At 39.6% G+C, this 27,150-nt stretch overlaps 1 protein-coding gene across 12 annotated transcripts in view; it reads left to right on the top strand.

Moving 5' to 3' along the window:
* The window catches only part of RNF38 (ring finger protein 38), a 123,847-nt gene that overhangs the window by 71,415 nt on the left and 25,282 nt on the right, over window positions 1-27,150 (top strand). For 2 of the 12 annotated variants that reach the window (XM_032860588.1, XM_032860593.1), the window contains 2 exons: window positions 13,550-13,597; window positions 25,162-25,355. In XM_032860588.1, coding sequence (XP_032716479.1) covers window positions 25,249-25,355 — 107 coding nt within the window. In that variant the 5' untranslated portion in view covers window positions 13,550-13,597; window positions 25,162-25,248. Of the gene's footprint in view, window positions 1-4,717; window positions 5,045-5,367; window positions 5,452-12,493; window positions 12,561-13,549; window positions 13,700-25,161; window positions 25,356-27,150 lie in introns of those variants that run through there. The other 10 variants (XM_032860587.1, XM_032860592.1, XM_032860589.1 and 7 more) reach the window with 8 other exon arrangements.

Below are 27,150 nucleotides of genomic sequence, written 5' to 3'. Positions count from 1 at the left end.
TTTAATGGGGAAAACAGACATTAAGTAAATACTGTAAGAAGTTGTGATAGAAGTATGTATGTAAAGGAACAAGAAAACCTATAGCCTGAGTCACTTCTCTTGTATAAAGGTCCTTCAGATAATCATTATGTTTAGATAGTTTGTGCTGTCTTAGAAATGCAAAATTGAGCACCAAACCAAATTTTGTGTTTGTTTCCTATTTGGTAGACTATTTAACTACCACTTAAGTAAAATTTATTTGTGCTTATTGTTTATGCAATGTGCTCAAAAATGGATTTCCAGCAGTAGAACTCTTCAAATTCACAAGATTGGAAGTTAGTTTTCTAGAAGCAGATTGTGACTTTCAGTATGAAATCTTTCTTAAGTCTATCCTAATGTTATAGTTGTTTTTCCTTTGTTAAAAATAAGGAAAAGTCCAGGCACCTGGCTGGCTCAGTTGGTGGAACATGAGACTCTTGATCTCAGAGTTGTGAGTTTGAGCCCCACAGCGGGTATAGCGATTACTTAAAATCTTTAGGGGCACCTGGGTGGCTCAGTGCGTTAAGCCTCTGCCTTCGGCTCAGGTCATGATCTTGGGGTCCTGGGATGGAGCCCCATATCGGGCTCTCTGCTCAGCAGGGAGCCTGCTCCCCCCCCAAATAAAGAAATAAAAATCTTAAATAAAATAAAATCTTTAAAAAGTAAGGGAAAGACACTTAATTCTAAGTTCACTTGGCTAACCAGCAAATTTTGCCAAATTTTTAAAGAAGGCATAACACCATTCTTGCAGAAACTATTCTAGAGAGAAAAAGAACACTCCCTGATTCATTTCTAAGGCTGGCATAATCTTTGTAACAAAACTTGACAAAGACATTATAAAAATGGAAAATAACAGCTATTCTCATTCAAGAACACAGATGTAAAAATCCTAACCAACATGTTAGCAAACCAAATCCAACAATATATAATAAGGATAATAAAAGAAAACAGGACTTTATTAGGAATGCAAAATTGGCTTACCATCCAAAACCAGTCAATGTAATTCACATATTAACAGAAAAATTATATGATTATCTCATAGATGCAGGAAAATTTGATAAAATTAAATATTCCTTTATGATAAACTTTTGATAATTTAGAAATAAAAGAGAACTCTCTAAAGGAATCTGCAAAAAAACCCCAAAAAACTATTGCAAACATTATACTTAATGGTGAAATGTTGGAAGTTTTCTGTTTTGGGAATAAGACAAAAGCGCATGTCTCATTGTTTCTATTTAGAATTGTGCTAGAAGTCCTAGCCAATGCAGTAAGACAAGACAAAGAAAAGGAAAAATGTGTTGGAAAGAAAGAAATTGAGTGGTCATTATTATCTGCCAGCAGGATTTTTATGTACAGAAAATTAAAAAAGATTAAGATAAACTGTTAGAATTAATAATTACATATAATTATATTGTGGCTATATAATTACACAATATACATGTATATAATTAAATAATTTCTAGAATTGGTAATTATATATAAAACCTTGAATAACCAAAGAACAACAAAAAAAAGTAAGACTTGTATAGAAAATGTACAGCAGTACTGAAAAAAACGTTGATGATGCAGATAAATAGAAAGATGCATCTTGCTCATAGATTGAAGATCAGTATGTAAAGATTCATCTCGAAGATCCAGCCCAACCCAGTCAAAACCTCAGCTCTTATTCCCGTGTATTAGAATGGTAGGTCACCAAGTAGGTACCCCAATGACCAGACATACTTGTTTGTTTGTTTTTTTTTTTTAATTTATTTGACAGACAGAGATCACAAGTAGGCAGAGAGGCAGGCAGAGAGAGCGGAAGGGAAGCAGGCTCCCTGCTGAGCAGAGAGCCAGAATGGGGACTCGATCCCAGGACCCCGAGATCATGACCTGAACCGAAGCCAGAGGCTTTAACTCACTGAGCCACCTAGGCGCCCGGCCAGACGTATTTGAAGGAATTTTAATATTTTCCTATTTAGTAAGCATTGTTTAGTGTATTTTTATTTTAGAAGTAAGGTGGCTTAAATTACTTGGGTACCTCAGGAGGAAGCTTTTAGTAGTCATTCAGTTTTTCTGTTGTGAAAATTGATTTTAAAGAGCAGTCTTAGAGTCAGAAGTCTCAAAAAGCTCTTGCGACAGTCACTTACTTTGCCTGCAACTATTGTGCTGTCCCTAACCATATATAGCTATTTAGCCCACTGAGCCACCCAGGTGCCCCCATATGTAGCTATTTAAATTAATCCTGGTCAATTCATTAGATGCCCTAGCCTCATTTTGAGTGCTCAGTAGCCACATGTGGCCTCCTTTTAGATGGTGCAGATACTGACCATCTCTCTCTTTTTTTTTTTTTTTAAGATTTTGTTTATTTGACAGAGAGATCACAAGTAGGCAGAGAGGCGGGCAGAGAGAGAGAGAGGAAAGCAGGCTCGCTGCTGAGCAGAGAGCCCGATGCGGGACTCGATCCCAGGACCCTGAGATCATGACCTGAGCCGAAGGCAGAGGCTTAACCCACTGAGCCACCCAGGCGCCCCGATACTGACCATTTCTGTCACAGAAAGTTTTATCGGACACCACTCCAACAAGACTTTGCACTTTTTTGAAGAGTCACCAAATAAAATTTAGGTGGACTGGGGTTGAGCAAGTATTCTGTTACAATTTACCACCTGCCACATTGGGTTGTCAAAGTGGCCCAGCTTAAAGCCTGTTTCACTGCTTAGGTGTTTATTAGCAAGATGCTAGCTCATCAGATCATCAGATACAAGAACATCAATTGAGAAGAAATGGCAGCATAGATTTCAAACTGTCCAACCTTGACTTGTGGGATTATTGTTTGCATCTAGGGGGACATCTTGGGTTAAGCCCTAAGATCCCAGGTAGCTAAGATCTTAATCATTTGAGAAGTTTTCTCATGGAGTTTGCCTCACAAAGGATTGGCTGAGGCCCAAGGGGATTCACATTAAACTTAAGGATGGAAACCGTGAAAGACTGTAATAGCTTCTTGATGCTGAGACTCAGCACTTGATGAAGCTGGCTCTTTTGATTGGAGGGCTCTCAGATGGTAATTTCCCTTCCCTTTCCCATTTTTTTTCTTCCTTTCCTCCTTTCATCACACAGCTAATACCCAAGTGTACAAGAAAAGTGGTTTCATAGTGGTCTGCATTATATAAGAAAACTTAGGCAGCTGAGGTTCTTCTGGAAGCTAAGTGAATCTGCAGCAGTAGTTGGGAAATTACAAGGGACTCAAGTTAGGAACCGATTGCATTGGATGCATCTAAAAGTATGATTGGGATTTATGACTGTGTCATGGAAAAAGAAAAACCTTTACAATTTGGTTGTAATCATCTACAGATTGGCTGCTTTGGAAGACAGGGTGCTTTGGAAGGAAGGGTCTGCTAGATAAAAGGACTGCGTAATGGGAGTGTAGGGTTGGGGGAGGGGATGTGTTTATCGGTACCTGTTACAACATTCTAACTTCTCTATGTCCAGGAATTGTAAAAGCTTGGGATTTATTGCTGGAACTTTGATTCAGAGTTGCTAAGCACCTGCTGTTGTGTTTCAGGCTGTAGGTTTGGACCTTGGGTTTCCAAAGCCAAAACAAAAGAGAGCCAGTGCTCCGTCTTATCGATACAGGAGACAAATGTACACAAATAATTACCATATAGTGTTATTCATGCGTATTTAGAAGATCTTTGAACCTCAGTTTAGTCTGATTCCTTAATTTTCTACTGCAGGCAGCTAAGGCCCAGAGCAGGAAGGAGACTGGTTTAAGTAGTGCCAGAAGTAGAACCTGGGTGTTTTGCCGATTGGACTACCCTAAAAGATGATCACCATCCTTGATGGCATCAATCAGTTTCCTATCTGCATAAAGTCTGCTTCTTGCGTAATGCCCCCTTGATGGCCTACCTTTCCTCAGATACCACTTGGCTGTCTTTTCCTTGCATTTATTGTGCTTCTATGGTATGTCTGTCTTCCCTTTTAGATCTCGAATGTGATCAGGACAGGCAGCTTGCCGCTGTGGTCTTTGTACCCATCTCATTTCCAGTCCTTAGCACCGTCTGAGTAACTGTCAGGTTTAATTAAGCCTTAGAGTTGGACACGTTGGGTTCCGACCTCCTTGCTTCTTTGTGAGACAACTTCGACTAATTACCTTCTTCTATATCAATAAAAACTCCACTTCTGGGTCCACATGAATACATATTACATTTGGAACTGAGTGAGGTCAGTTACTGTTAGACTGCCTAGTTTTGGAGGGAGGGAGGCACGCCCAGAAGCCATACTTAAGGGAGAGAAGATGTGTACGAAACTGGGATTCCAGGATCTGGTTCAGCAGCTTGTGGCCTTGCTGGGCGCCAGGGTTGAGAGGCGGGCCGGGGCGGGGCTGCGCAGGGGCGCTGTGCGACCTGCTCTGTTGCCGGAACTAGTCGCGGTCGCGCGCCCGGACGCGCGCCCCGCCCCCTCCCCCGCGGGGTGGAAACAAAGGGGGCTCGGCGCGCGGAGCCGAGCCTGGGGGAAAGGGGCGGAGCGTTTGGTGGTCTCGCGCTTTGTGCTTGCTAGGTTTGTTCCTGTCGGGGGACGAGGTGGGGAGGCGGGCAGCGACCTCGAACGGAGAAGTGGGAGTGCCGCGTGCTCGCGCATCTTGCGGCCTGGCGGCGAGGGGCGTCGCCTGCGCGCGCAGCGGAGGCTAGTGCGCCGGCGCGGCACGCCGTGTTCGCGAGCACCGAGGTGGGGTGCGGTGGGGCGGGACGGTGCCGCGGCCCCGGCTGTTAGGGCCCGGGGGCGGAGAGGATGCAGCCCCCGAGGCGTTAGCGGACTCTGTCAGCTCTGAGTGTGCAGCTGTTTCCTGACGCGGCCCGTGTGATGGTGCCGGGAGGAAGGAAGCGCCGTGACAGCGCCTCGGTCGGAGCCCGGGTTCCGGGGGTGAGGAGGCCCGGGGACGGCGGAGCTGGCGAGCTGGCCGCTGGCTGGGCGAGCGGTCACAATAGGAGGCGGTGGCCCGGCAAGGAGCCGCGGGAGCAGCCCCGCAGGGCGGAGCCTCTCCTCGCAGGTACTGGCCGCTGCGGTCGTTGGTTCTCGCGTGAGGGCGAGACGGACCCAGTCGCAGGCCGTTGGGAGCCTGCGGGGGCCGCTCCCGGCAACAAGGAGGAGGTGTGGTTGCCCGGTGCTTGGCGGGGCGCGGCCCGGCAGCCCGGCGCTCTTTGTTCCCGGGGCGGCGGCGTGGAGGTGTGGGTGCACCCTGCGGGATCGCCGGCCCGCCGTTGCCTGGCAGATGGTCTCTCTCGCGCGCGCTCTCCTGTTTTGCCGAGGCGCAGGTGAAATGATGTCACCCAGGAGAACGCGGAACCCGTTCGGAAGGGTCCTTTCGCGTCCTTCTGTTCTGCGGGTTTCTGGACAGGCTGCGTTTTGTTCTCAGGGGATGGAAGTTCTTCTTTTCAGGGCTGAAGAATGAGAGAGGTTGGTTTTGAGCCAGGAATTTTTCAAATTATTGAGAGCTAAAGAAAATAAAGTTTTTGTTTTCGTGTCTAGGACCTGTAAGAGACATAGTTTCTTCTTTGTGCTACAGAAGTTGGGTATGCTAATTCTTCCACTATAAATAGCAATGAATACTTAACATATGTCATTGCTGGCATCATGTGATTGCCTTCTCTTATGTGGCGCACTTAACTGAAAATTTAAGTGTATGCAACTCATATTCAATCGGGTTGTTACTTTAGAATTGCAGACCTTTTTGGGATCGTGTTTGACCTTGATTACAGGTGCTATTGTTAATACATTTATTTCAATTCCTTTCAATAATAAGCAGCCCTGGTAACTAGGCTCAAAATAAAAATACATTCGCACAGGTTTTGTGAAATAAAAACTTTATAAAAAATCCAAGGACAGTTGGGAGCAAAGTAAAATTTTTCCTGTCTTCAGACAACATACTGGAAAGGAAGAACTAGGACTTCTATAGAAATAACACTACAAGACCAAACACAGATGTTAGATGAGTTACAGTGCAGTTGGGACATAGTTGCAGTTAAAAGATGAAATTACTAACTGGATTTTTAAATGAGAATTGTATCTCTTCACATACTCCTTTCTCCATTTCTTGCTGTCTTGTAAACTTATTGGAGAATATTTCTTTTACTAAATCTTAAATCTGCTCACTACAGGAGTTCATTTTTAAGTTCAGTTCTATAATTTTCTGTGAGACTTAACTCTAAGAGATTTGGTAGACTTTAAATCAATAGTTAAGTAAATTTTGCCACAAACTGGCCTTGTGGGCCACAGGGCTTCATCTGCAAAATATGAAAGTTGTATGTAAATGATGTCTGTGGTCCTTCCACCTGTGATATCTTCTCTGATACTGGAAGGTAGTTTGTCTCTGTATTTGTTGAGGTTTATGTACCCATCCTGTTTTTGTAGCTGAACTAAGTTTGCAAGTATTAATCTGAGTAAATGTTGAGAACCTGACTTTTGAGGGAGGGTAGACATAAGATGGCATAGTAAGACATATAGTTAGATGTAACTGAATCTGTTAGCATCATAATGTGGAGTGTAGATCTCTTGTCTCTCTGCCAACAGCTTTGGATGAACTTTTAATTAGATTGCCATACTTAATCTGTGCTCATTTTTACTTTTTTTCAAGGTTGCGGGTGGGAAGTATGGATGAGAAATCCTTGAATAAAAATCTCAGATGATTTGTATGGAAAGATTTTTGGTCAAGATTATCTTTGTCTTCTAGTCTGTTCCATCTATTTCTCTCTCTGCTGTCCTGGTTTTGTTTAGTCCACCTTCATTTTGTAATTCACTTCGCTAGTGTTTGTGTTGTGTCTGGGTCTATTTACTAGTTTTTAGGTTATTTTCCTATTAACCACATAAATCAGGCATGTGTTTTCACTTTTCTGCTTTGGTTAACTCATAGCTTTATTTTTCTCTGGAGAGAGTATACAGATTGTAAACACATTTAAGTGTAGTTTTGGTCTAGTTCATTCATTCAGCAAATGTTAAATTCTTGAAGTGACTGCCTTTGTGGAGGAGATGAAGCAAATGCTTTAATTCTGTATAGTAAATTAAAAAGTGAGAAATTTGAGCAAATAAAGGAAGAGGGACCATTTGCAGTCTGATTTTTTTTCCCCCCAGCTCTTATTATTTCATTTCATGTTCCTTTTTTAAGGACTTCCGCACCTTTCCTTCTCTGCTCTCTATTAGAGGGCACTATTCCTCGTTTAGTTCTTGGTGAATTGCCCCTTATAAGACTGATCCTCTTTGAGGGCAAGAATAATTTCTTTTTCCACATGTATTCATAGCATCTAGTACATAGTAGACATGCAAAATATTTGAATTAATTATGAATTTTATTTAATACGAATTGTAAAGAGCTTGGTCACTTTGTATCTTTTCAAATACATGTATATTTATGTATATATATCTTTCATACTGATTTGGCCTGGTTATAGTCTAGATACTTTGCAAATCTGTGTAATTTTTAGCGATAAATCTTGAAATCTTGAAGAGGTAATTTTAATTGCGATAATAGATAATCTTAATTGTGCTAAGAAGTTACCAGCCTAAATAAAATTATTTTAGATGTACTTCCTTGCTGGGAGTATCCGTGTGCAGGCATATCTAGATGTGGAAGCGAAAGAAAAAAAAATATTAAAATAATTTGTACCTCTTATTTTTTCAAGCCTTTATGTCCACCTTCTCAGTTGATGTTGTGGTTGGAGACCTCCTTAGTTGAATACACACTCCTGCCCCCTTCTGATTAATTTATGGGACTGTGGAACCTTTCAACTATTTTTCACCAAACCTCGTTCACTTTTGCTCCCAGAAAGACATGAAAGGCAAACCTTGTTTGCCTTAACTCAGAAATGGAAATAAGAGTTTGTTTTAAAAAGTGATTGTCGGCGCCTGGGTGGCTCAGTGGGTTAAGCTGCTGCCTTCGGCTCAGGTCATGATCTCAGGGTCCTGGGATCGAGCCCCGCATGGGGCTCTCTGCTCAGCAGGGAGCCTGCTTCGCATCTCTGCCTGCCTCTCTGCCTGCTTGTGATCTCTCTCTGTCAAATAAATAAATAAAATCTTAGAAAAAAAAAATGATTGTCCCAGTGCTGAACAGCGATGATCCTTCTTCAGTAGATAGTACCAGTTCTTATATGGTTTAAGGCTGCATGATGATCTATCAAGGATGTTACCATTATTTTACTTAGCAAATATTTATTTGTTAAACATTTAGGTTATTTCTAGTTCCCATTTTATTTTATTTTTAAAGATTTTATTTATTTATGTGACACAGAGAGGGACAGCAAGAGAGGGAACACAAGCAGGGGGAGTGGGAGAGGGAGAAGCAGGCTTCCTGCTGAGCTAGGATCCCTATATGGGGCTCGAGCGCATGACTCCCGAGATCATGGCCTGAGCCGAAGGCAGCTGCTTAATGGCTGAGCTACCCAGGCACCTCTCTAGTTCCCTTTTTAAATTGTTGGTACTGTGTTGAACATGTTTGTGCATGGAGCTTCTCCCTTATTTTGGGGTATTCACATATTGGCATATAACCTGAGGATTTATCAGATGAAAGATTACTGATTCAGACTGTTCAAATAATAAAATCTACTTAATTACTTTTCAGGAGATTAACGTTGCCATTGTGGAAGCAGTGAGAATATGTGGATTTTTAGATAATTTGGATTTGACCTTTTCGTTTTTTGGAAAACGAGGAAGACTCAGAGGAGTCAACACTAAGCATCTGACCCTTCATCTTTTATTTTGGTGGTTTTGTTTTTTTCTCTTTTCTAATAGGCTGTGACTTGAGTGCTTTTGACCAGTTGGTATGCTGCTAGTAACAATGAACAACTTTTTTTTTCCTCCCCCCCAAGTAATGTGGTTGTTTTGGAGAAGACTGTTTGGCCTTAGAGCAGTTTATTTTGAAGAAATGCTGTCCTAGAGGTCATGTACCTACATATTCTCTACCTCACCTTTATGAGAAAAATGTAAATGAATGAAGAAGGAAGCTGCCATCAGAAGTGATTTTGGAGGAAGCGAGTTCTGGGACAATATCTGGACCCAAGTCCTATGTTATTTTTAGCACCATGACTGATAATAATTAGACTCTTCAAGACAGAGGTTAAATTGTTGGTTATATTATGGCTTACCACACAGGGAAAGGCCACATTACACAAAAGATGGCCTAAAATAGTATCTCATTAGTGCTTAAAAGGTTTAACTTTTCTCTAACTTTAGTCTTGTAAAACAGGTGCTTTTCTCAGTTACGCTGGGTGAATTAATCATACAGTTATATGTAAATAGATAATAAAAATGGAGTGTGGGGAGTTGCAGATTAATCAGCTTTCAGGGATGTTTTCTTGGCAGGACTTTTTAAACATAGGTTGCATTCTGAACAGAGACTGAAGTTAACTGTTGTCTTCATAATGTTCAACAGTTGTCAGGTTAGAGAAGAATACAGTTGTATCAGTTTCCAGATACGGTATACCTTAAGTAATTTTAAATGAGGAAGATTGAGGAAAGTAGAGAGTTAGCTCAGAAATAATTTACAAGGAAGTACTTTTTGAGTACTTAAAATAGCTTTAAATAAACTTTGTGGAATAGTTTTTTATAATCCAGTTAGATTACAAAAAAGAATGTTCCTTTTTTGTGGTTTTTTAAAGAAAAGTAATCTGTGCACCCAACATGGGACTCGAACTCAAAACCCCAAGATCACGAGTCGCACATTCTTCTAACTGAGCCAGCCAAGTGCCCTAAGAATGTTACTTTTAAAATTCTTAAAGGTGTTTTAGTGGGTTGAGCATGAATTTTAGAGCCAGATAGACTTAGCTTCAAATTATGGCTCTGGTATGCATGAGATATGTGGCTTTTTTTTTTTTCTTTCTTTCTTTTTAAAGATTTTATTTGACAGAGATCACAAGTAGGCAGAGAGGCAGGCAGGCAGAGAGAGAGGGAAGCAGGCTCCCTGCTGAGCAGAGAGCTCGATGTGGGGCTTGATCCCAGGACCTTGAGATCATGACCTGAGCCAAAGGCAGAGCCTTAACCCTCAGAGCCAGGCGCCCAAGATATGTGGCTTTAAGCAAGACTTGCCGTGTGTAAAGATGAAAGAGCCAGTTCACTTCCTAGCATGAAGTTAGCTATTACCAGATTTTAAAAACAGCTATATTGCTTAGATAAAAATGTCTTAATTTCTATTTTGATGATACAAGCTCTTCATCAAATTAATACAGTTAAAATTCTGGAGAAACTTTATTCAGGTGTGGTACAGCAATTTCCATTCTTTTTTTTTTTTTTAAGATTTTTATTTATTTATTTGACAGACAGAGATCACAAGTAGGCAGAGAGAGAGAGGAGGAAGCAGGCTCCCTGCTGAGCAGAGAGCCCGATGTGGGGCTCGATCCCAGGACCCCAGGATCATGACCTGAGGCTTAAGCCACTGAGCCACCCAGGCGCCCCTCCATTCTTTTTGATAAATACAGGCCATACTTGCTTTCTCTTGTGTATAACAAATTACCACACATTTAATACCTTAAAACATGAATCTATTATGTCACAGTTTACATGGGGTTAAGCTGCAGGGCCCTATGTTAGGGATTTTACCTGTCTGATGCTGCAGTGTCGTGAGAGGTTTGATGTCCTCTTCCAAGCTCACTGGTTGTTGGTTCAATATGGTTCTTGTAATTTTAAGACTGAATTCCCCCCATTTTCTAGCTAGCTGTCAGCTGGTGACTTTCTCAGTTCCTAGAGAGTGTCCTCATGTCTCTGCCACATGGCCCTGTTCGTATGCCTTCTGACACCATAGTAGTGACCTGCAAGGCCAACAGAAGAATCTCTTCAGGAAGGGTCAGTATGTCTTTTAAGAGTTTTCTCTAAGTCAGGCTTACCCTGATTAACTTGAAAATCAACTGACTAGGGATTTTAATTACACTTAAATCCCTCCACTTCAGTGAATGGGTTCATAGAATCGGTTATATAATTTAACCTTACCATGAAAATGAAGTCCACTCCCTCTATAGTCCTGCCTACACACCATGGAGGGAGGGATTATACAGGAGATGTGTACCAGAGGTGGGAATCTTGGAAGCCTTCTTAGAATTCTGCCTTACATGGACACACAAAATTACTATATTTGATTTTACCCAGTGGGCGCACCTGGTTTCAAGTCCATCTATCATTTTGTCCTGGTTCTTTATTAACTACAGCATTCGAATATGGCTTTTTTCTATTGTATTTTTTGTCCTCCCTTTTTATAGTCAAATGGAGCTTTTGACCGAAATAAATTGTTGTGGGTAGGAGAGGAATATGCTTGAAAATACTAATTTATGAGCACAAGGGCCAGGGTTTGCCAGAGTTTTGTTTTTGTTTTCTTTCATATATATGATTGAAATCTTAAGTTTTCAAAGGAATAAAGAATTAAGGAGAGGAAACCTGACTCCCTGATCTCTGTTTGCCAAGCTAGCCACTATACTAGCAGTTACAGAGTGTGCTGCTCAGGCAGACTGCTTCAGGTATGATTGTTGAAGACAGGTGAGCTTTCTAAAACACTTTCAAAGGTACCTTGCAAATTACAAGCTTAAGATTACAAAAAGAATATGAAACATATAAAGGAACAGACTGTTTTAAGAGAAGAGAATTGCTTTAAAGTGGTAAAAGAACTCCTTAGATTGAGTGAGGAGTCAGGAATGTGAAATACACTTCTTCCTATGAAATCTTTCTGCATGTCTTCAGATAAACTCAAAGGTCCTACCTCTGTTCTAATTTTTGCCTGTATCCGGGCATTTAAAACATCATCCTATTTTGCTGCTTTGCTACCCCCTCCCCTTAAGTAGAATAAGCTCCTTGAGGGCAGGATCCATATTTTGTGTTCTTTCCTAATGACTCTTGACTTGGAGGAGGCAGTCGGTAAATATTCCTTGATTCTGCACTTCATACTTCATCGTGGTAAAGAATATTAGCACTTTCATACTTGTAGTGCAGAGATAAGCTTTAGCTCATGTTGAAGATGCTTTATGTAGCAGTAGTAATGAATTCTAAAGTTAACGGCTCTCAGGTGATTTGTTTTTACTCCTAGGAAGGTGTTTGAAAATAATAGTCTTACCTCTTAATGAATATAGCTTAATATATTAACCAGCAGGCCTGGTTATCTATTTACCAGGCTCATGGCAAACCAGAAACAATTTATAAAGGGGCTAAGGAAGGTTATTAGAGAAGTATTATTAATATAATTAGCATGCCACTTCATGATCTGTCTCTGCCTTCCTCTCTGGTTACTTCTGTACTGGATAGCCAAACTGAACATTTTGCAGTTTCTTGACTACACTACTGTCTTTTGCCAGTTACCTCTCTGTAGCATCCAGTGCCTAGCATTATCATAGAAATTGAATATTGTAGAAATTGTATATTGTACAGTGATTTGCTTTTGTTTCTTTTCATAGCATACACTTCTTGAAGGTGGGAAACCATGCCTATCTTCTTAATTCAGTGCTTGTCACAGAATAGACATTTATATGTAAGGGAATGAATGAGACAGTGAAACTGAAAACCAAACACATGGTTTAAAGCACATGGTCTTCAATGTAGCGGTAAGCAAGTTCACAAACCTTAATTCCCAAGGGTAGTTCAGTCCACAGCACAGTGGTACAGGTGATGCTCCTGATGTCCATGATTAAAAATGCTGCAGATTTAAGTTTATATTACACACAAGTTTAAGGGAATTGACCTGTAGTCAAGTCAAGCATATAAAACATGCAGTCATTTGCTTTGGGTCTTATGATCTTATTCTTTATTCTTAAGGTCACTAGGTTTGTGTTGAATAGAGCTGAGATGTCCACAAACTCTTCTTTTTTATACGTATGGTCCTTTTAGAAGGTTTGCTACAAATGTTCTGAAATCTCTTGTCTTCTTTGCAAGATCATACAGAAGGTTAATTAAAAAACAGAATGAAAAATTATTAATCTTAGTGAAAATGGACAGTAATCTTTCTGTACTTAATACATGATTTTACCTCAGGTTTTCTTTTCTTTTCTTTTTTTTTTTTTTAAAGATTTTATTTATTCATTTGACAGAGACCACAACTAGGCAGAGAGGCAGGCATTTAGAGAGGAAGGGAACCAGGCTCCCCGCTGAGCAGGGAGCCCGATTTGGGGCTCGATCCCAGGACCCTGGGATCATGACCTGAGCCGAAGGCAGAGGCTTTAACCCACTGAGCCACCCAGGTGCCCCTACCTCAGGTTTTCTTAACATGAAGTCTCATCTGTCCTTTAGAACTTTAGAATTAATACCAACAGAAAAGATATTAATAGATATTATTATGGGAAACATAGGAAGGACTTTGCATTTTTGAGCAGTGCTGTTTTGTCTTTTAAAAAAGTTTCTGTAAGAGAGATCTGTTGCCAGAGGCAACCTTTGCCATCCTTATATTTGTTTTCATGTTTAAGATTAATTTTTAATTTCTTTCCAGTCTCTGCTAACACAAATACCTAGAAAATCCAGATTGTCCTTCATAGACATGATTCTCCACATTGGTGCAGCTAGCCATGAACTATCCTTTTCTTCTCCCTCTTTTTCCCAGATATCTCCCGGGGCCAATTCAGCACCTCTACCTGGCCATCCTAACAAGGTGATTTGTGAAAGGGTGAGACTTCAGAGCCTGTTCCCTCTCCTCCCAAGTGATCAGAATACTACCGTTCAAGAGGATGCTCACTTCAAAGCTTTCTTCCAGGTTCTTATATATTTACCCTTTCCATACGTAGGGCTGAAAGTCACAGATACATTTTAGGTTGTCTCTAGGAAGGCTTAAAACAGATTTCTCAATATCTTCTTTTCTGTTGTATATGGGAATAAGTATTCTTCTTAGAGGACTTCTTCAACATAACTTTTCAGCCAGCTTTTCTGAAGAATGTTTGTCTTCTCTTGAGCTGCTGTTTATTATTTGACAACTTAATACTCTTGTTTTTTGATCTTTGGTCTTAATCACTTGTCTTAATAGCCCAAGTTCCATAGGAAAGTAGAAGATATTACACATACATGAAGTTGTGTGGGAATGGAAAAATGGAAGCATGCAAGATATTTTTTAAAGCCATCACTGTTTACTTGCTTAGTGCCCAGAGTTTGATAGTGATGTATATTTCAAAAAGAGAACATGGTAGCTTGTCTTCTATCACTTTTGATACCTGTAGGTAAAATGTGATTAAAATTTTTGTTACTATATATGAAATGAAAATAAATTAAGGCAGGGACTATCATTAGTTTATTCACAAGATTGCTAGGATGTGCTCACATAAATTACTGGCAACTCAATTTCCAGCCCATTGTTCCTAGAGAAGCATGTTTTAGTAATGGAAGTCAGTATTAGTATTACCAAAAGGAAAGTAGTTAAACAGTTGCTTCTGGATATTAGGGTTGTGGACCAAGGCATAGATTTGTATATGTGTATACAAATCTGAAGTAGTGAGAGCCCCTAACCAAAGCTTGGACTTTTTGATAGAACCGGCTCATTTTCTGTTTATGTGGGAGTGGTAGGTTGGGGCTTAGGACTAGTTCTGAAAGAAATGCTTGTTTGTGATACGTTAAATTGGAGATGTGAAATTTCTGAGAATAGCTTTGTAGGTGATCCACGGTTCTTGAATGTGATATTCCTTGTTGCAATTTGTGCCAGGTCTTCCCCTTTGCATGTATTGTCTTCTTTGTTTTTAATCCTCCTAATAACCCAGTCATAGATTGTTTTCTAGATGAAGAAATGGGCTCAGAAAAGCTCTCTGAGATGCCCAGTTACAGAGCTAGTTAGTGGCAGAGACTCAAATTCACCTTTTGCTATTTCTTGTCTACTATAACATACCACCTTTAGATAATAGATATTTCTGTAAACAGTATATGTTAAGAGATGTAGTTATCTGTATTGAATTAAATGGAATATTGACTACCATTTTTGGTACAGGATTGGTCTGTAATAGCTTGATATTTAGTATTAAACCAGTGAAGCTAAGGAAGATAATTGACTTACTGCTTTCACTGCTGCCACCAGTAAACAGTTATTTGATGTTTTCTTTGTTTTCCATACTTCTTTGAGTCTGAGACATTAACTCAATATTAACTTTAAACTCAAGGAGTTGTTGGCATATGCAATAGATTTAAACATATGTTTTGAAAACAAAAAGAGCCAGTTTCATTTGAGTGTTGCAGAAAGGTGAAAGGTATTATTGTCAAATTTTTATTTATAGCCCTAGTTAAACTTAAATCTTAACTTTTTTCTAACTTTAAAACAAGGCCCTCAGTGTACTTGGCTCCCAGGGAAGACTGGAGATTTTTCTCTGCCCACTTCCTCACCTACCATACTGTTGCACATGAAGCAAAGTAAATCCTTCTCACATCCCCTTTGAGATACTGTCACATACCTTCAGCTAATTCTGATAGTACAATCAGGTATGATTTCTTGTTCTACTTCTCTCATTCTTAGAAAACTTAGTTGCCACATGAAAGGGAGAAATGTATACATTTCTTATCCTGGGAGTTATTCTTTTTATGTGTTAGGTTTTCATTTCTTGGCTCTCCCCCAAGTTCTTTCCCTCCCAGCCTTTTCTGCTTTTCCTTCCCCTCGGAAAACTTCATTTTAAACAGATTCATCTACCTCTTGCATTTTTTTTTCCCTTAAAGCATCCTCTTTATTCCCTTATTTTAGCTGAAACCAGTCTCTCCTCAGAGGTATTATTTTCCCTGCAATCTTGTATAGGAGTGAAAAAAAAAAAAATTTGATCCCTTCCCCCCAAGCATGGGAATTAAGTATGCATCCAGTAAGTGGGATGGTCATTGAGGAGAAGGAAGGTGTTTGATACTCTCCTGGATCCCTGTTTCCAACCAACAGTCATCTTTGAACAAAAATCTCATCTGTTTTTGAGCTATATTTGTTATAGCTCAAATATAGTTATTTTTGTTCTTGTTTATTAAAGATCTTTGTACTTTGCTTGTTTTATATTACTTTTAAATTTTATATTACTCAAAATCTTTCGAAATTTGCATGCTTTTTTAATTTTCAAAATTACAAAATATTTCATATATGAAAGTTAAAGTATAAAGCAGACACATGTATAATTTATAGATTGATTGATTTATTTGACAGAGAGAGAGAGAGATTTCAAATAGGCAGAGAGGCAGGCAGAGAGAGAGGAGGAAGCAGGCTCCATGCCAAGCAGAGAGCCCGATGCGGGACTCTATCCCAGGACCCTGAGATCATGATTTGAGCCAAAGGCAGAGGCTTAACCCACTGAGCCACCCAGGTGCCCAACAGACACATGTATAATTTAAAAAACACCATCTATCCTAAGTCAACCATTACCAATACTTTAGAAGTATTCAGATGACCTTCCGTATTACGTCTTCTTGCTGTCCCTACCTGTGCCTTGGGTAAAACTGAATTTTGGGGGCGCCTTAATATAAATAGTATCATACATTGTATTTTTGTCATTTTGAGATTCAGCATTGTTGGTGCATGCTGCCATGTAGTTGACTCATTTTCCTTTCAGTATTTCATTTAATATGGATATGCTGACGTTAATGTTATCAAGATTTGCATGCTCTTTGTGATTGACATATCTAGTAGTTCACAGTTTTTTACTATTATTACAAGCATTGTTGCCATGAATATTCTTATATGTGTTTCTTGGTTGATACCATTTGATTTTTTTTTTTTTTTTTAAAGATTTCATTTGAGAGCGAGGGAACACCAATGCGGGGCAGGGGCCGAAGAGGGGGAGGGAGAAGCAGACTCCCCACTGAACAAGGAGCCCAGTGAGGGGGCTCGATCCCAGATCCTGGGATCATGACCAGAGCCAAGGCAGATGCTCAACTGACTGAGCCACCCAGGTGCCCCTCAGTTGATACTTTAATTTCTGTAAAAGTGATGGCTTTGTATATTTATTATTCTGGATTTTCGCACAGAAGAGGTATAGATATAAGCACATTTGCATCTCTATTAAAATAAGTCTATATTTAACATTAGAATCAAAATACCTCCTATAATTGTTCTAGAAATTTAAAGTATAATTAACATTTAGTAAAATTCACCCTCGTAGAGTACAGGTTAGTGACTTTTGACAAACGCATACAGATGTGGAACTACTGCCACAATCAAGATATTAGAACAAATTTGTCTCCCAGAAAAATTCCCTCTTGTTTCTGCTATCTATCCCTTATAGTTTTGAAATTAGTATCTAATGTGCTATCTACCAATTCATTGATTGTGATCGAAGATAGGGTGCTTTCATAAAACAGGTACATTGTGGAGAATTTTGATTTCATGTCAAGCACAACTCTTGATTTCGGGGTGTGTGTGTATGTGTGTGTGTCCTAATGATAGCTGTGTGATACTTCATTTTGTAAATTTATGAAAGTTAAGTAGGCGATTGGAATTTTCATAATTTATACACAGAAATAGGTTTCTGAAAGAGAAGACTGTTGTAAAAAAAATTGCTCCAGCAAAGTTAGAGACTTAATAAAAATTTCAGCCAAAATAGCAGAATTTTATGATTTTAGAAACCATACAGAGTTATCCTAAATTCATAAGACAGATTTTCAAAGAAAAGACGGGGAAAACTTTATTGAAAATTGTTGTAAGGGACAATATGCCATAATAGATACTAAATCTTACTATAAAGAAATAGCTCCATGTCAGTGGGCTGTTTGTTTTTAAACATGGTGGATGTTTTTCAGTCCCCGTCTTATGGGACCTCTCAGTTGAGTCCTTGTGAAACTCCATTCTACTAGCTTTTCTCATGACGTTCCACTTTCCTCTCATTAGCTGCTCAGCGTAAAGTATTAAGAGTTGAATATTGGGCTTCCCTTTCTCTGTATAAATTATTTGGAGAAATTCTGTCCATGCCTGTAACTTCATTAACCTACCATCTATCTGTATACCAAAAACTAAAATTTCTGGTCTCTGAGCTTCAGCTGTCTGCACAACAGCTCCATCTCAGAGGTATCTCAGGGTATCTCAGAGGGATCTCTTGATTTCAGGTTCTTAATATCTTCTCCGTTTTCATGTTTATGCTTCAGGTTTTTGTTTGCTTGTTTGTTTTTAAGATTTTATTTATTTACTAGAGAGATGGAGATCACAAGCAGGCAGAGAGAGGAGGAAGCAGGCTCCCTGCTGAGCAGAGAGCCCGATTCGGGGCTCGATCCCGGGACCCTGGGATCATGACCAGAGCCTAAGGCAGAGGCTTTAATCCACTGAGCCACCCAGGCACCCCTGCTTCAGGTTTTTTATTTTAACCATTGATTTGTCTTTACAGCTTAAAATTATTATAGTTACAGATTTATGATGCATAAAATCTAGTGCTTTCATGAAATTAATATACCATTTAGAAACAAATTACAACATCAAGGTAAATAAGTTTTTGTGAACCAGTAGTATTTTGTGTAATTAAAAATTAAGAAAGGGATGCCTGGATCCTTCAGTCAGTTAAGTATCCCAACTCTTGATCTCAGTTCAGGTCTTGATCTCAGGGTTGTGAGTTCAGGGCCCGCACTGGGCTCCACACTGGGCATGGAGTCTCCTTAATTAATAGGATATTCATATGTCATTTAAACTTTAGCCATGTAGGCCTCCCTAAACTCCCTTAGGGAGGCCTAGAAGATGGAATGCCAGTTATGGCCAATGATAGTAACATTGTATTTTCACACAATGTTAGATTCTGTTCATGATGAGACTGCAATGCTATACCACTAGAGTACCTTTCTAAGCACTCAGTGCACATAAAAAACTATTTTTTGGCCTTCCATGAAAATAGAAAAACTGGGGGGCCCCTGGGTGGCTTAAAAGGTTAAGTCTTTGCCTTCAGTTTGGGTCATGGTCTCAGGGTCCTGGGATCAAGCCCCGCATCAGGCTTTCTCTGCTTAGTGATTTCTCTCTTTGTGTCAAATAAATAAATAAAATCTTTAAAAAAAAAAAAAAGAAAAGAAAGGAAAAAATACCACAAACTGGGATCATATAAAAAAGCAAACTTCTGTTTTGTTTTGTTTTTTAATGCATGCTTTTGAAAACACAATATTGGAAGCCTTTCCCCTCCCCCCGCTTTTTAAAAAGATTTTATTTGTTTGACAGAGATTACAAATAGAGAGGCAGGCAGAGAGAGGAAGGGAAGCAACCTCCATGTTGAGCTGAGAGCCCGATGTGGGGCTTAATCCCAGGACTCTGGGATCATGACCTGAGCTGAAGGCAGAGGCTTTAACCCACTGAGCCACCCAGGCGCCCCTTTTTCCCCCCTCTCTATGTGTAAAGTAACATCCCAGGAAAATGTGCTTTTAGTCTGGTCATGAGTTTAGATTTTATTCTGTAATCTTTTGAACTGAGGAATATCAGAGTTGTGCGTTAGAAAATTGAAGTCCAATGTAAGATGTGAAACAGGACTATGCATTGTGTCATTCAAGGGCAGTGTAATCATTCAGCTGTCTTCAGTTAGTCTTAACTAATAGAAACACATCAATGTAGATATAGTTTAAACAAAAACTTCAGGTTGTGGAGAACTAAATGAGAGAATGTATAGAGATCATTTTATAAGTCATATTGTGTGATTCAAATATGAAACTGTTAATTTCCTGCTTTCCCCCTGCTTATATCCTTCCTTTGCAAAACAAACAAACAAAAAAACCAAGCTTGTCTTGATGGTTATTCTTTATTACCAACTTGCTTTATATGGAGTGTTTTAGTTTTCTAGGTACTTTAACATCTATTATGTAAAATGAATGGAATTCAGTGTTTTCTCTCTCTGGGTCATTTAAATTTAACATTTGTTTCTTAATTGTGAAATGAGAATATTATTGTTTGCCTGAGATAGTTAAGGCAAGTGGAGAAGGTCTGGGTGTTTATTATTTTTTAAAATTTTTTTCTTTTGAGAGAAAAAATGAGTTGGCGGGAGGGACAGAGGGAGAGGGAGAGAATCTTAAGCAGGCTACTTGCCCAGTGTAGAGCCCAATGTGTGACTTGATCTCAAGACTCTGAGATCATGACCAGAGCTGAAATCAAGAGTCAGACATTGGGGGTGCCTGGGCAACTCATTTGGTTAAAGCATCCGGCTTGCTTAAGATTCTTTCTTTTCCCTTTGTTCACTTCCTTCTTTCTCTCCCTCTCTTACGGGAGGGGGGAAAAAAAAGAACCAGACACTTAACTGACTGAGCCACCAGGCATCCTGAGAAAGCAAATTTTTCTTATGGAGGGTTTATCCTTAGGGACTTTTCCCAAGAGAGTCCCTTAACTTGTCTTTGTGGTTCTCAAAGCATAGTCCCAGGCCAGGTGTAGCAAGCATCACCCAAGATCCATTTAGAAATGAAGATTTGTGGGCCCAAGAACCTGGTGGTTCTGACATATGCAGAAGTGTAAAAACCACTGGCCGGGTTAAAGGAAGTAGCGCTCCAGATTCTGCTGTGCATTTACCTCTGTCAGGAATCCTTATGGTAGTATAATTCTGAACCAGTTTCTCTATTCTTTTTTTTTTTTTTTTAACATTTTATTTATTTATTTGACAGAGAGAGAGAGAGATCACAAGTAGGCAGAGAGGCAGGCGGGGGGTGGGGAAGCAGGCTCCCCGCTGAGCAGAGAGCCTGATGTGGGGCTCCATCCCAGGACCCTGAGATCACTACCCGAGTCGAAGGCAGAGGCCCAACTCACTGAGCCACCGCTTAGAAGTTCATAGGCAATATGGGTAACGAAAAAATTGAACACTAAACTTGGTGTGAACAGCTAATCTGTGGTTTGAATTCTCAGGGGAGAAATCTCTTCTCCAGCTCCCAGTCCAAACAGAGTAGATATGTTTTCTTATTCTCCATACCAGTGAGCTTTTTCTAGTCTTCCCTTTTTATTTATTTTTAATTTTAAGTAGACGCCATGTTTATCATGGAGCTCAAACTCACAACCTTGAGATCAAGAGTCCCATGTTCTACCGACTGAGTCAGCCATGGGCCTATCTAGTCTTCCCTTTTATTGCAAATATAGTATTTGGAAATTTTGGCCCTATGTAAGGCTCTGAGTGAGTGATAAGGACGTATCTTCTGTGTCCTGCCCCAAGATAAAACAAAACAAAACAATCCTGGCTTTCAGTTTTCCTCTTTGTTTTTGGTCCTTGGTAATTTTTCCTTTTTTTCTGAGTTCATCATTGCATTTAAAACCTATTTTGGGGGGGGCGCCTGGGTGGCTCAGTCATTAAGCATCTGACTTTGGCTCAGGTCATGATCCCATCGTGCTGGGATCTAGCCCCGCATTGGGCTTCCTGCTCTGCGGGAAGTCTGCTTTCCGTCTGCTAGTCTCCCTGCTTGTGTTCCCTCTCTTGCTGTGTGTCTCTCTCTCTCAAATAAATAAATAAAATCTTTAAAACCTACTTTTGTTGTATTTAAGCCATTATTTCTGGATGTTATTTTGTTATGATTTTCATATTTGGTCCATGATTTTGTCAAAACAGAAGTCTTTATTTACTAAAGTTTAGAATACTTACTACCCCCCCCCCTCCCATAACTACAATGGTGATCTTGCATGCCTTGTCTAGGTTGATTATAAAATTGAAAACCAGTAAACATTCTTCATAGTGTTAGGAATAACTCTATGGTCATTGCAGAACCTAGTAGCATGTTGGCCTGTGGAGGAGACCTAATTACATTTTATACCTGTTCTACTCAAAGAATGCACTAGATGACAGAATGATACAGATTTGTTCTCATCTTTGTTTTTTCTAGACTCTGATTACCTTTTATACTTCCTGCAACAGAAAAGCCATGTGCTTAAGTTCTTGGGGCGCCTGAATTAAGCTGCTGCTTCCTGTTCAGGTCATGTTTCTGGAGTCCCAGAAGGAAGGCCCCCCCCCCCCCCAAGGCTCCCTGTTTGGTCTTTTTGGTGAGGTGTGTGCTGCTCCCTCTGCCCCTCACCCTGTTCTCGTGCTCTCTCTCAAATAAATAAATACAATATATTTTTCATTTCTTAAAGACTTTATCTATTTAATTGACAGAGAGGTAGAGACAGACGGCATGAGTAGGAACACAAGCAGTGGAGGTGGATGATGGAGAAGCAGGTTTCCTGCCAAGCAGGCAGCCCAATGCGGAGCTGCATCCCAGGACTCTGGGATCATGACCTGAGTCGAAGGAAGATGCTTAACCAACTGAGCCACCCCAGGCATCCCTTTCCTCAAGCATTTTTAGCATCTTTTTTTTGCTGAGTGAAGTCCCATACTAATGTAATTCTTGTTTTCTTTGTAGGTTATTCCCTCTTTTCTGGAAACAGGATATTTTTGGAGTTCCATAGAGTACTAAAATTGAGGAGGAATGTGTTGAAATCATGTTGTATATAGTAAACTTACTATTATTTCCCTGTCTTTTTTTTCCCCCCCCTGTCTTTAAATACCCATTTTGGTTTTGTTACTTTGAGTAAAAAAGGAAGACTTACTACCCTAGTACTAAGGAATAGCTCATTTCCCACTCTTTGTCTCTCCTTACTCCCTAATGTGAACCTATCACAGCACAAAAAGAAGAGATGGGAAACTTTCCTAGTCACCTTTGCTTATCTCCTTAAAAACAATGCATTTGTTGTAAAATAAGAAGAGGTTAATTAACATCACTGAAAATATGTAAAGATTGATGGCCCAAGTGCTTCTTCAGGTCATTTTTGTGGGTCTGTACCACTTCCCTCCTTTTGGGGCAGTTAATTTTTAAAATCCAGAGTTCCATATCTTAGCTTGATTTAAGCTTTGGAGTAGAGGATATATATGAAGGCTAATGATCAGATTGGTTGCTAGCATTTGGTAGTTTAAAAAATCAGATTTGTTTTACCAACTGGAGATCACTTATTTCTAGTGCTTGTGTGTATGTAGGAGTTTGCCAGGTCTTGATCAGTCGGCTTTTTAAAATCAAAATACCTGTGTTTCATTGCTTATTTTTTAAGTTTTAGGATTATTAGAGCATAACTGATTTTTTTTCCCTAAAATCAAAGGGCAAAAAGCATTAAATTTTTTTTTATTTTTTAAAAGATTTTATTTATTTATTTGACACACAGAGAGAGATCACAAGTAGGCAGAGAGGCAGGCAGAGACAGAGGGGGAAGCAGGCTCCATGCTGAGCAGAGAGCCCAATGAGGGACTCAATCCCAGGACCCTGGGATCATGACCTGAGCCTAAGGCAGAGGCTTAACCCACTGAGCCACCCAGGTGCCCAAAAACAAGCATATTTAAAAAAATTTATTTTTTAATTTATTTATTTGATAGAGCATAAGTAGGCAGAGCAGCAGGGAGAGGGAGAACCAGGTTTTCCGATGAGCAGGGAATCCGGGGCTCGATTCCAGGATCCTGGGATCATGACCTGAGCGGCAGGCAGCCACTTAACTGACTCAGCCACCCAGGTGCCCCTAAAAACAAGCATATTTTTAATAGCACCATTAAATCTATGGAGAAAATAAGGTATATCTTTGTAGTTCTGAAAACTATTTTTTTTTGTTTTAATTAAAATGACAAATTTGAAATAAAATCTTAAATACAGAGGGAAGATGACATTTTTGGAATACCTCTGCAAAATAACTTGGAAAGATCAGAAGTAACCATTTAACAGTTTGCTTTATTCCTATCAGTTTAACCAGTTTTGTTTTATATGCTTATCTCTTAAAAATTTAATGTTGTAGTATTAGCCCTATATACTCTTTTGCTAATGTTTTGATTTTTTTGTGCTGGCAACAGGTGCCAATTATTTTGCAACCAAATTAGAACTTGAAGGAGTAGATTTGAGATAAGAGAGGTTCTCTTAGGAAACACATAGCCCTCACCAGACATTTGGTTAATTTGTAGTTTTGACAGTTTTTATGAGACTGGATTGGAAAATTGACTTGTGTGGGGAATCCTAGAGAGTTGTAATTCAACTAAGATCCATACCAGTTTTATAGCTAATAAACAATGCTGTGACCCTTGAAAACTCAACATGAAACAAGTACAGGTTTTGAATTATCTACCACTGTTTATCTGGAACTCCATGTCTTCCCCAAATGTTGTAATGTTCTAGTTAAGAACTGATGATTTAGATAAAGGGACGACTGGGTGGTTCAGTGGGTTAAGCTTCCAGCTCGGTTTCAGTTCAGATCATGCCTTGTAGTCACAAGATCCAGCCCCATGTCGTGCTCTGGATCAGTTCAGACGCTACTTCAGATTCTCTTTTCCTTTCTCTCCTGCTCATTTCTCTCTCAGATAAATAAATAAGATCTTTAAAAAAAAAAAAACAAAAACTGATGTTCTAGATTAGTTGACGGTTTCTTTCTTTTTTTTTAAAGATTTTATTCATTTATTTGACAGATCACAAGTGGGCAGAGAGGCAGGCAGAGAGAGAGAGGGAGAAGCAGGCTCTCCACTGAGCAGGGAGTCCAGTGTGGGGTTCCATCCCAGGACCCTGAGATCATGACCTGAGCCAAAGGCAGAGGCTTAACCAACTGAGCCACCCAGGCACCCCTGGTTTCTTTGTTTTATGTAAATGTTGTTTTATCTCTATAACCCTTGTTAAAGAAAATTAATGGCCTTAACAATAGGAATAAAAAAGCAGAAGAGTGTTATTTAGAATCAAATCAAGGGCCTACTTGAATTATACCCCCTCCTCATTGATGTCTTAGATGAGAATTGACCCTTAAAAGAGTAGCTTAACTGATGGGGAGCATAGTGGAATTGCTCAGTTGCGTTGGGGTTTTAAAGAAATGGTCAGGGAGTGCCTGGGTTGCTCATTTGGTTAAGCTTCTGACTCTTGATTTTGGCTCAGGTTGTGGAATCAAGCTGGTGTTGGGCTCACACTGGTGGGGAGTCTGCCTGAGGTTCTCTCTCTCCCTCTTCACTGCCGCCTACACCCCAGTACCAATGCTCTCTCTAGAATGAATAAATAAATGTTTAAAAAAAAAAAAAAAAGGTCAAGTTCCATACAGTTGCTTATCACCTTATTGTATATCTTATATGTTGATGAGTTTTATGATGATTTTTAAGAAACAAATTTTACTTTTCATTTGATAGTTACTTTGTATCTCCCTTCCCTTACCTAGAATCTTTGTTCTTTAAAGATACTTAATTTGGGTTGACAACATATTTTCCCTCTCCGTTACTCTCTGAGGTAAATATATTTAAACACCTATGCACATACAGTAATGCAAAATACTTAAAAGGTTTCATTAAGTTGATTTTGTTGCATTGGCAGAGTGAAGATAGTCCGAGTCCCAAGAGACAGCGCCTCTCTCATTCAGTCTTTGATTATACATCAGCATCACCAGCTCCCTCACCACCAATGCGACCATGGGAGATGACATCAAATAGGCAGCCCCCTTCAGTTCGATCAAGCCAACATCACTTCTCAGGGGAACGATGCAACACACCTGCACGCAACAGAAGAAGGTTAGTTGATGACAATGTATTTCTTAAATTTTCTTCCATTGGTAGATTTATGAGATTTTTTTTTTTGTAATGTCAGAAAGCATTTTTTTTCTACGGGCATTTTATAAACACATCAACACATATGTACTCCTACACTCACACATGAAAAACATGACACATTGTTTAGACTCCCACACTAGAGCATCAGAGTTCATTTAGCTTGTGGTTGATAGGTGAAGAAATTGAAAGAGGCTAAGGTGATTTATCTAAAATGAATCCATACTATTATATATGAATTCATCTACTTTATGGTTTAAGGCTTTGTGTGGGCTAGCCTGCAATTCTGATTACAGAAAAATACATTTTATAGTTCCAAACTATAAGGAAATATGGAGACTCTAGAAATGAGCTACCTCTTTTTCACTTCATACCTATTTCTTTATCTTTAAGGCAGTTGGGAGCTTAATTAGGTTTCTTATAAAACTGTAGAGCCTGTGGTATGAAAGACTGACTGAGGTTTTACTACAGTGCTCAGTCCTCTCTGTCATAGTACTTGTCCCCTGGCTTTCCTTAGAGCAGTGTATTTCTTCTGAACTTCTTCCTCTTCAGTTGTGGCCTGAGCTCATAACATTCCTTCTTCAGAGAATTGTGTATCCTTGGAGTGAGACAGGTGTTTGCATGTCCAGGATGTCGATAATCTAAGAAACATTGAAACTCTTGAGTTAGGAAGGTGTTAAGGACTGAAAGTTTGTGTCTCTTCAAAATTCATATGTTGAAGCCCTAATTCCCAGTGTGGCTATATTTGCAGATGGAGTCTCTAAGGAAGTAATTAAGGTTGAATGAAATCATAAGGGTAGGACCCCCAATCCAATAGGATTGGTGTCCTTATTAGAAGAGACACCAGAGAGCTCACTCACTCTGGCATGCAAGGACACAGTGAAAAGGTGTTCATCTGCAAACCAGAAAGAGAGCTCTCACCAGAAACCCATCATGCTGACACCTTGATCTTGGATTTTTACTCTCCAGAGCTGTAAGAAAATTAATTTTTGTTGTTTAAGTCACCTGGTGTGTGGTGTTTTGTTATGGCGGCCCTGGGAAACTAATACTGAAGGATCTTAAAACCACCATTCTTGGGATGACTGGGTGGCTCAGTTGGGTAAGCATTTGCCTTCAGCTCAGGTCACCATCCAGCTTCCTGGGATCAAGTCTGGAATTTGGCTTCTTGCTCATCAGGGAGCCTGCTTCTCCCTCTTCCTCTGTGTGCATTTTCTCTCTCTGACAAACAAAACGTTAAAAACAAAATAAAACAAGGAAAACACCATTCTCTGTTCCAGATGAGACAAAATAAACCTGTTTCTGAGTTATATTCTGTTGACACACTAAAGCTTTTTGATTACTTGGTGCATTTCCCCCCAATTTTATTTAAGTTAAAATAATGTATGTCAACCCAGGTAAAATATTTTATAGCTGTTAAACACAATAGTATGAGACAATATGGTTGTTTTTTTCAAGCTTACAGTCTGAGCACCTATTGTACTCTTTTCTATTGTTTTATGATGAAATGTGTCATACAGTCAGAAGAACATGTAAACCAAGCATACACTTAAAAGGATAACACACGAGTGTACCAACACTCAGATTAAAATAGAACATTGTTAATAATTCAGAAGCCCCTGTTCATCCTTCCTAGAGGATAAACCCTGTTCTGTGATTGACATCATTCCATTTTTAATATTTTTTAATACCTAGGAATGTATTTTAAAACAACATGATTTTAGGTTTTGCTGGCTTTACTTTCATTTAAATGTATTCTTCT

Source organism: Lontra canadensis, unplaced genomic scaffold (assembly GCF_010015895.1).
Source record: "Lontra canadensis isolate GAN:19392208 unplaced genomic scaffold, GSC_riverotter_1.0 scaffold19, whole genome shotgun sequence".
NCBI lineage: Eukaryota > Metazoa > Chordata > Mammalia > Carnivora > Mustelidae > Lontra > Lontra canadensis.
This window is presented reverse-complemented; position numbering and strand designations above follow the sequence as displayed.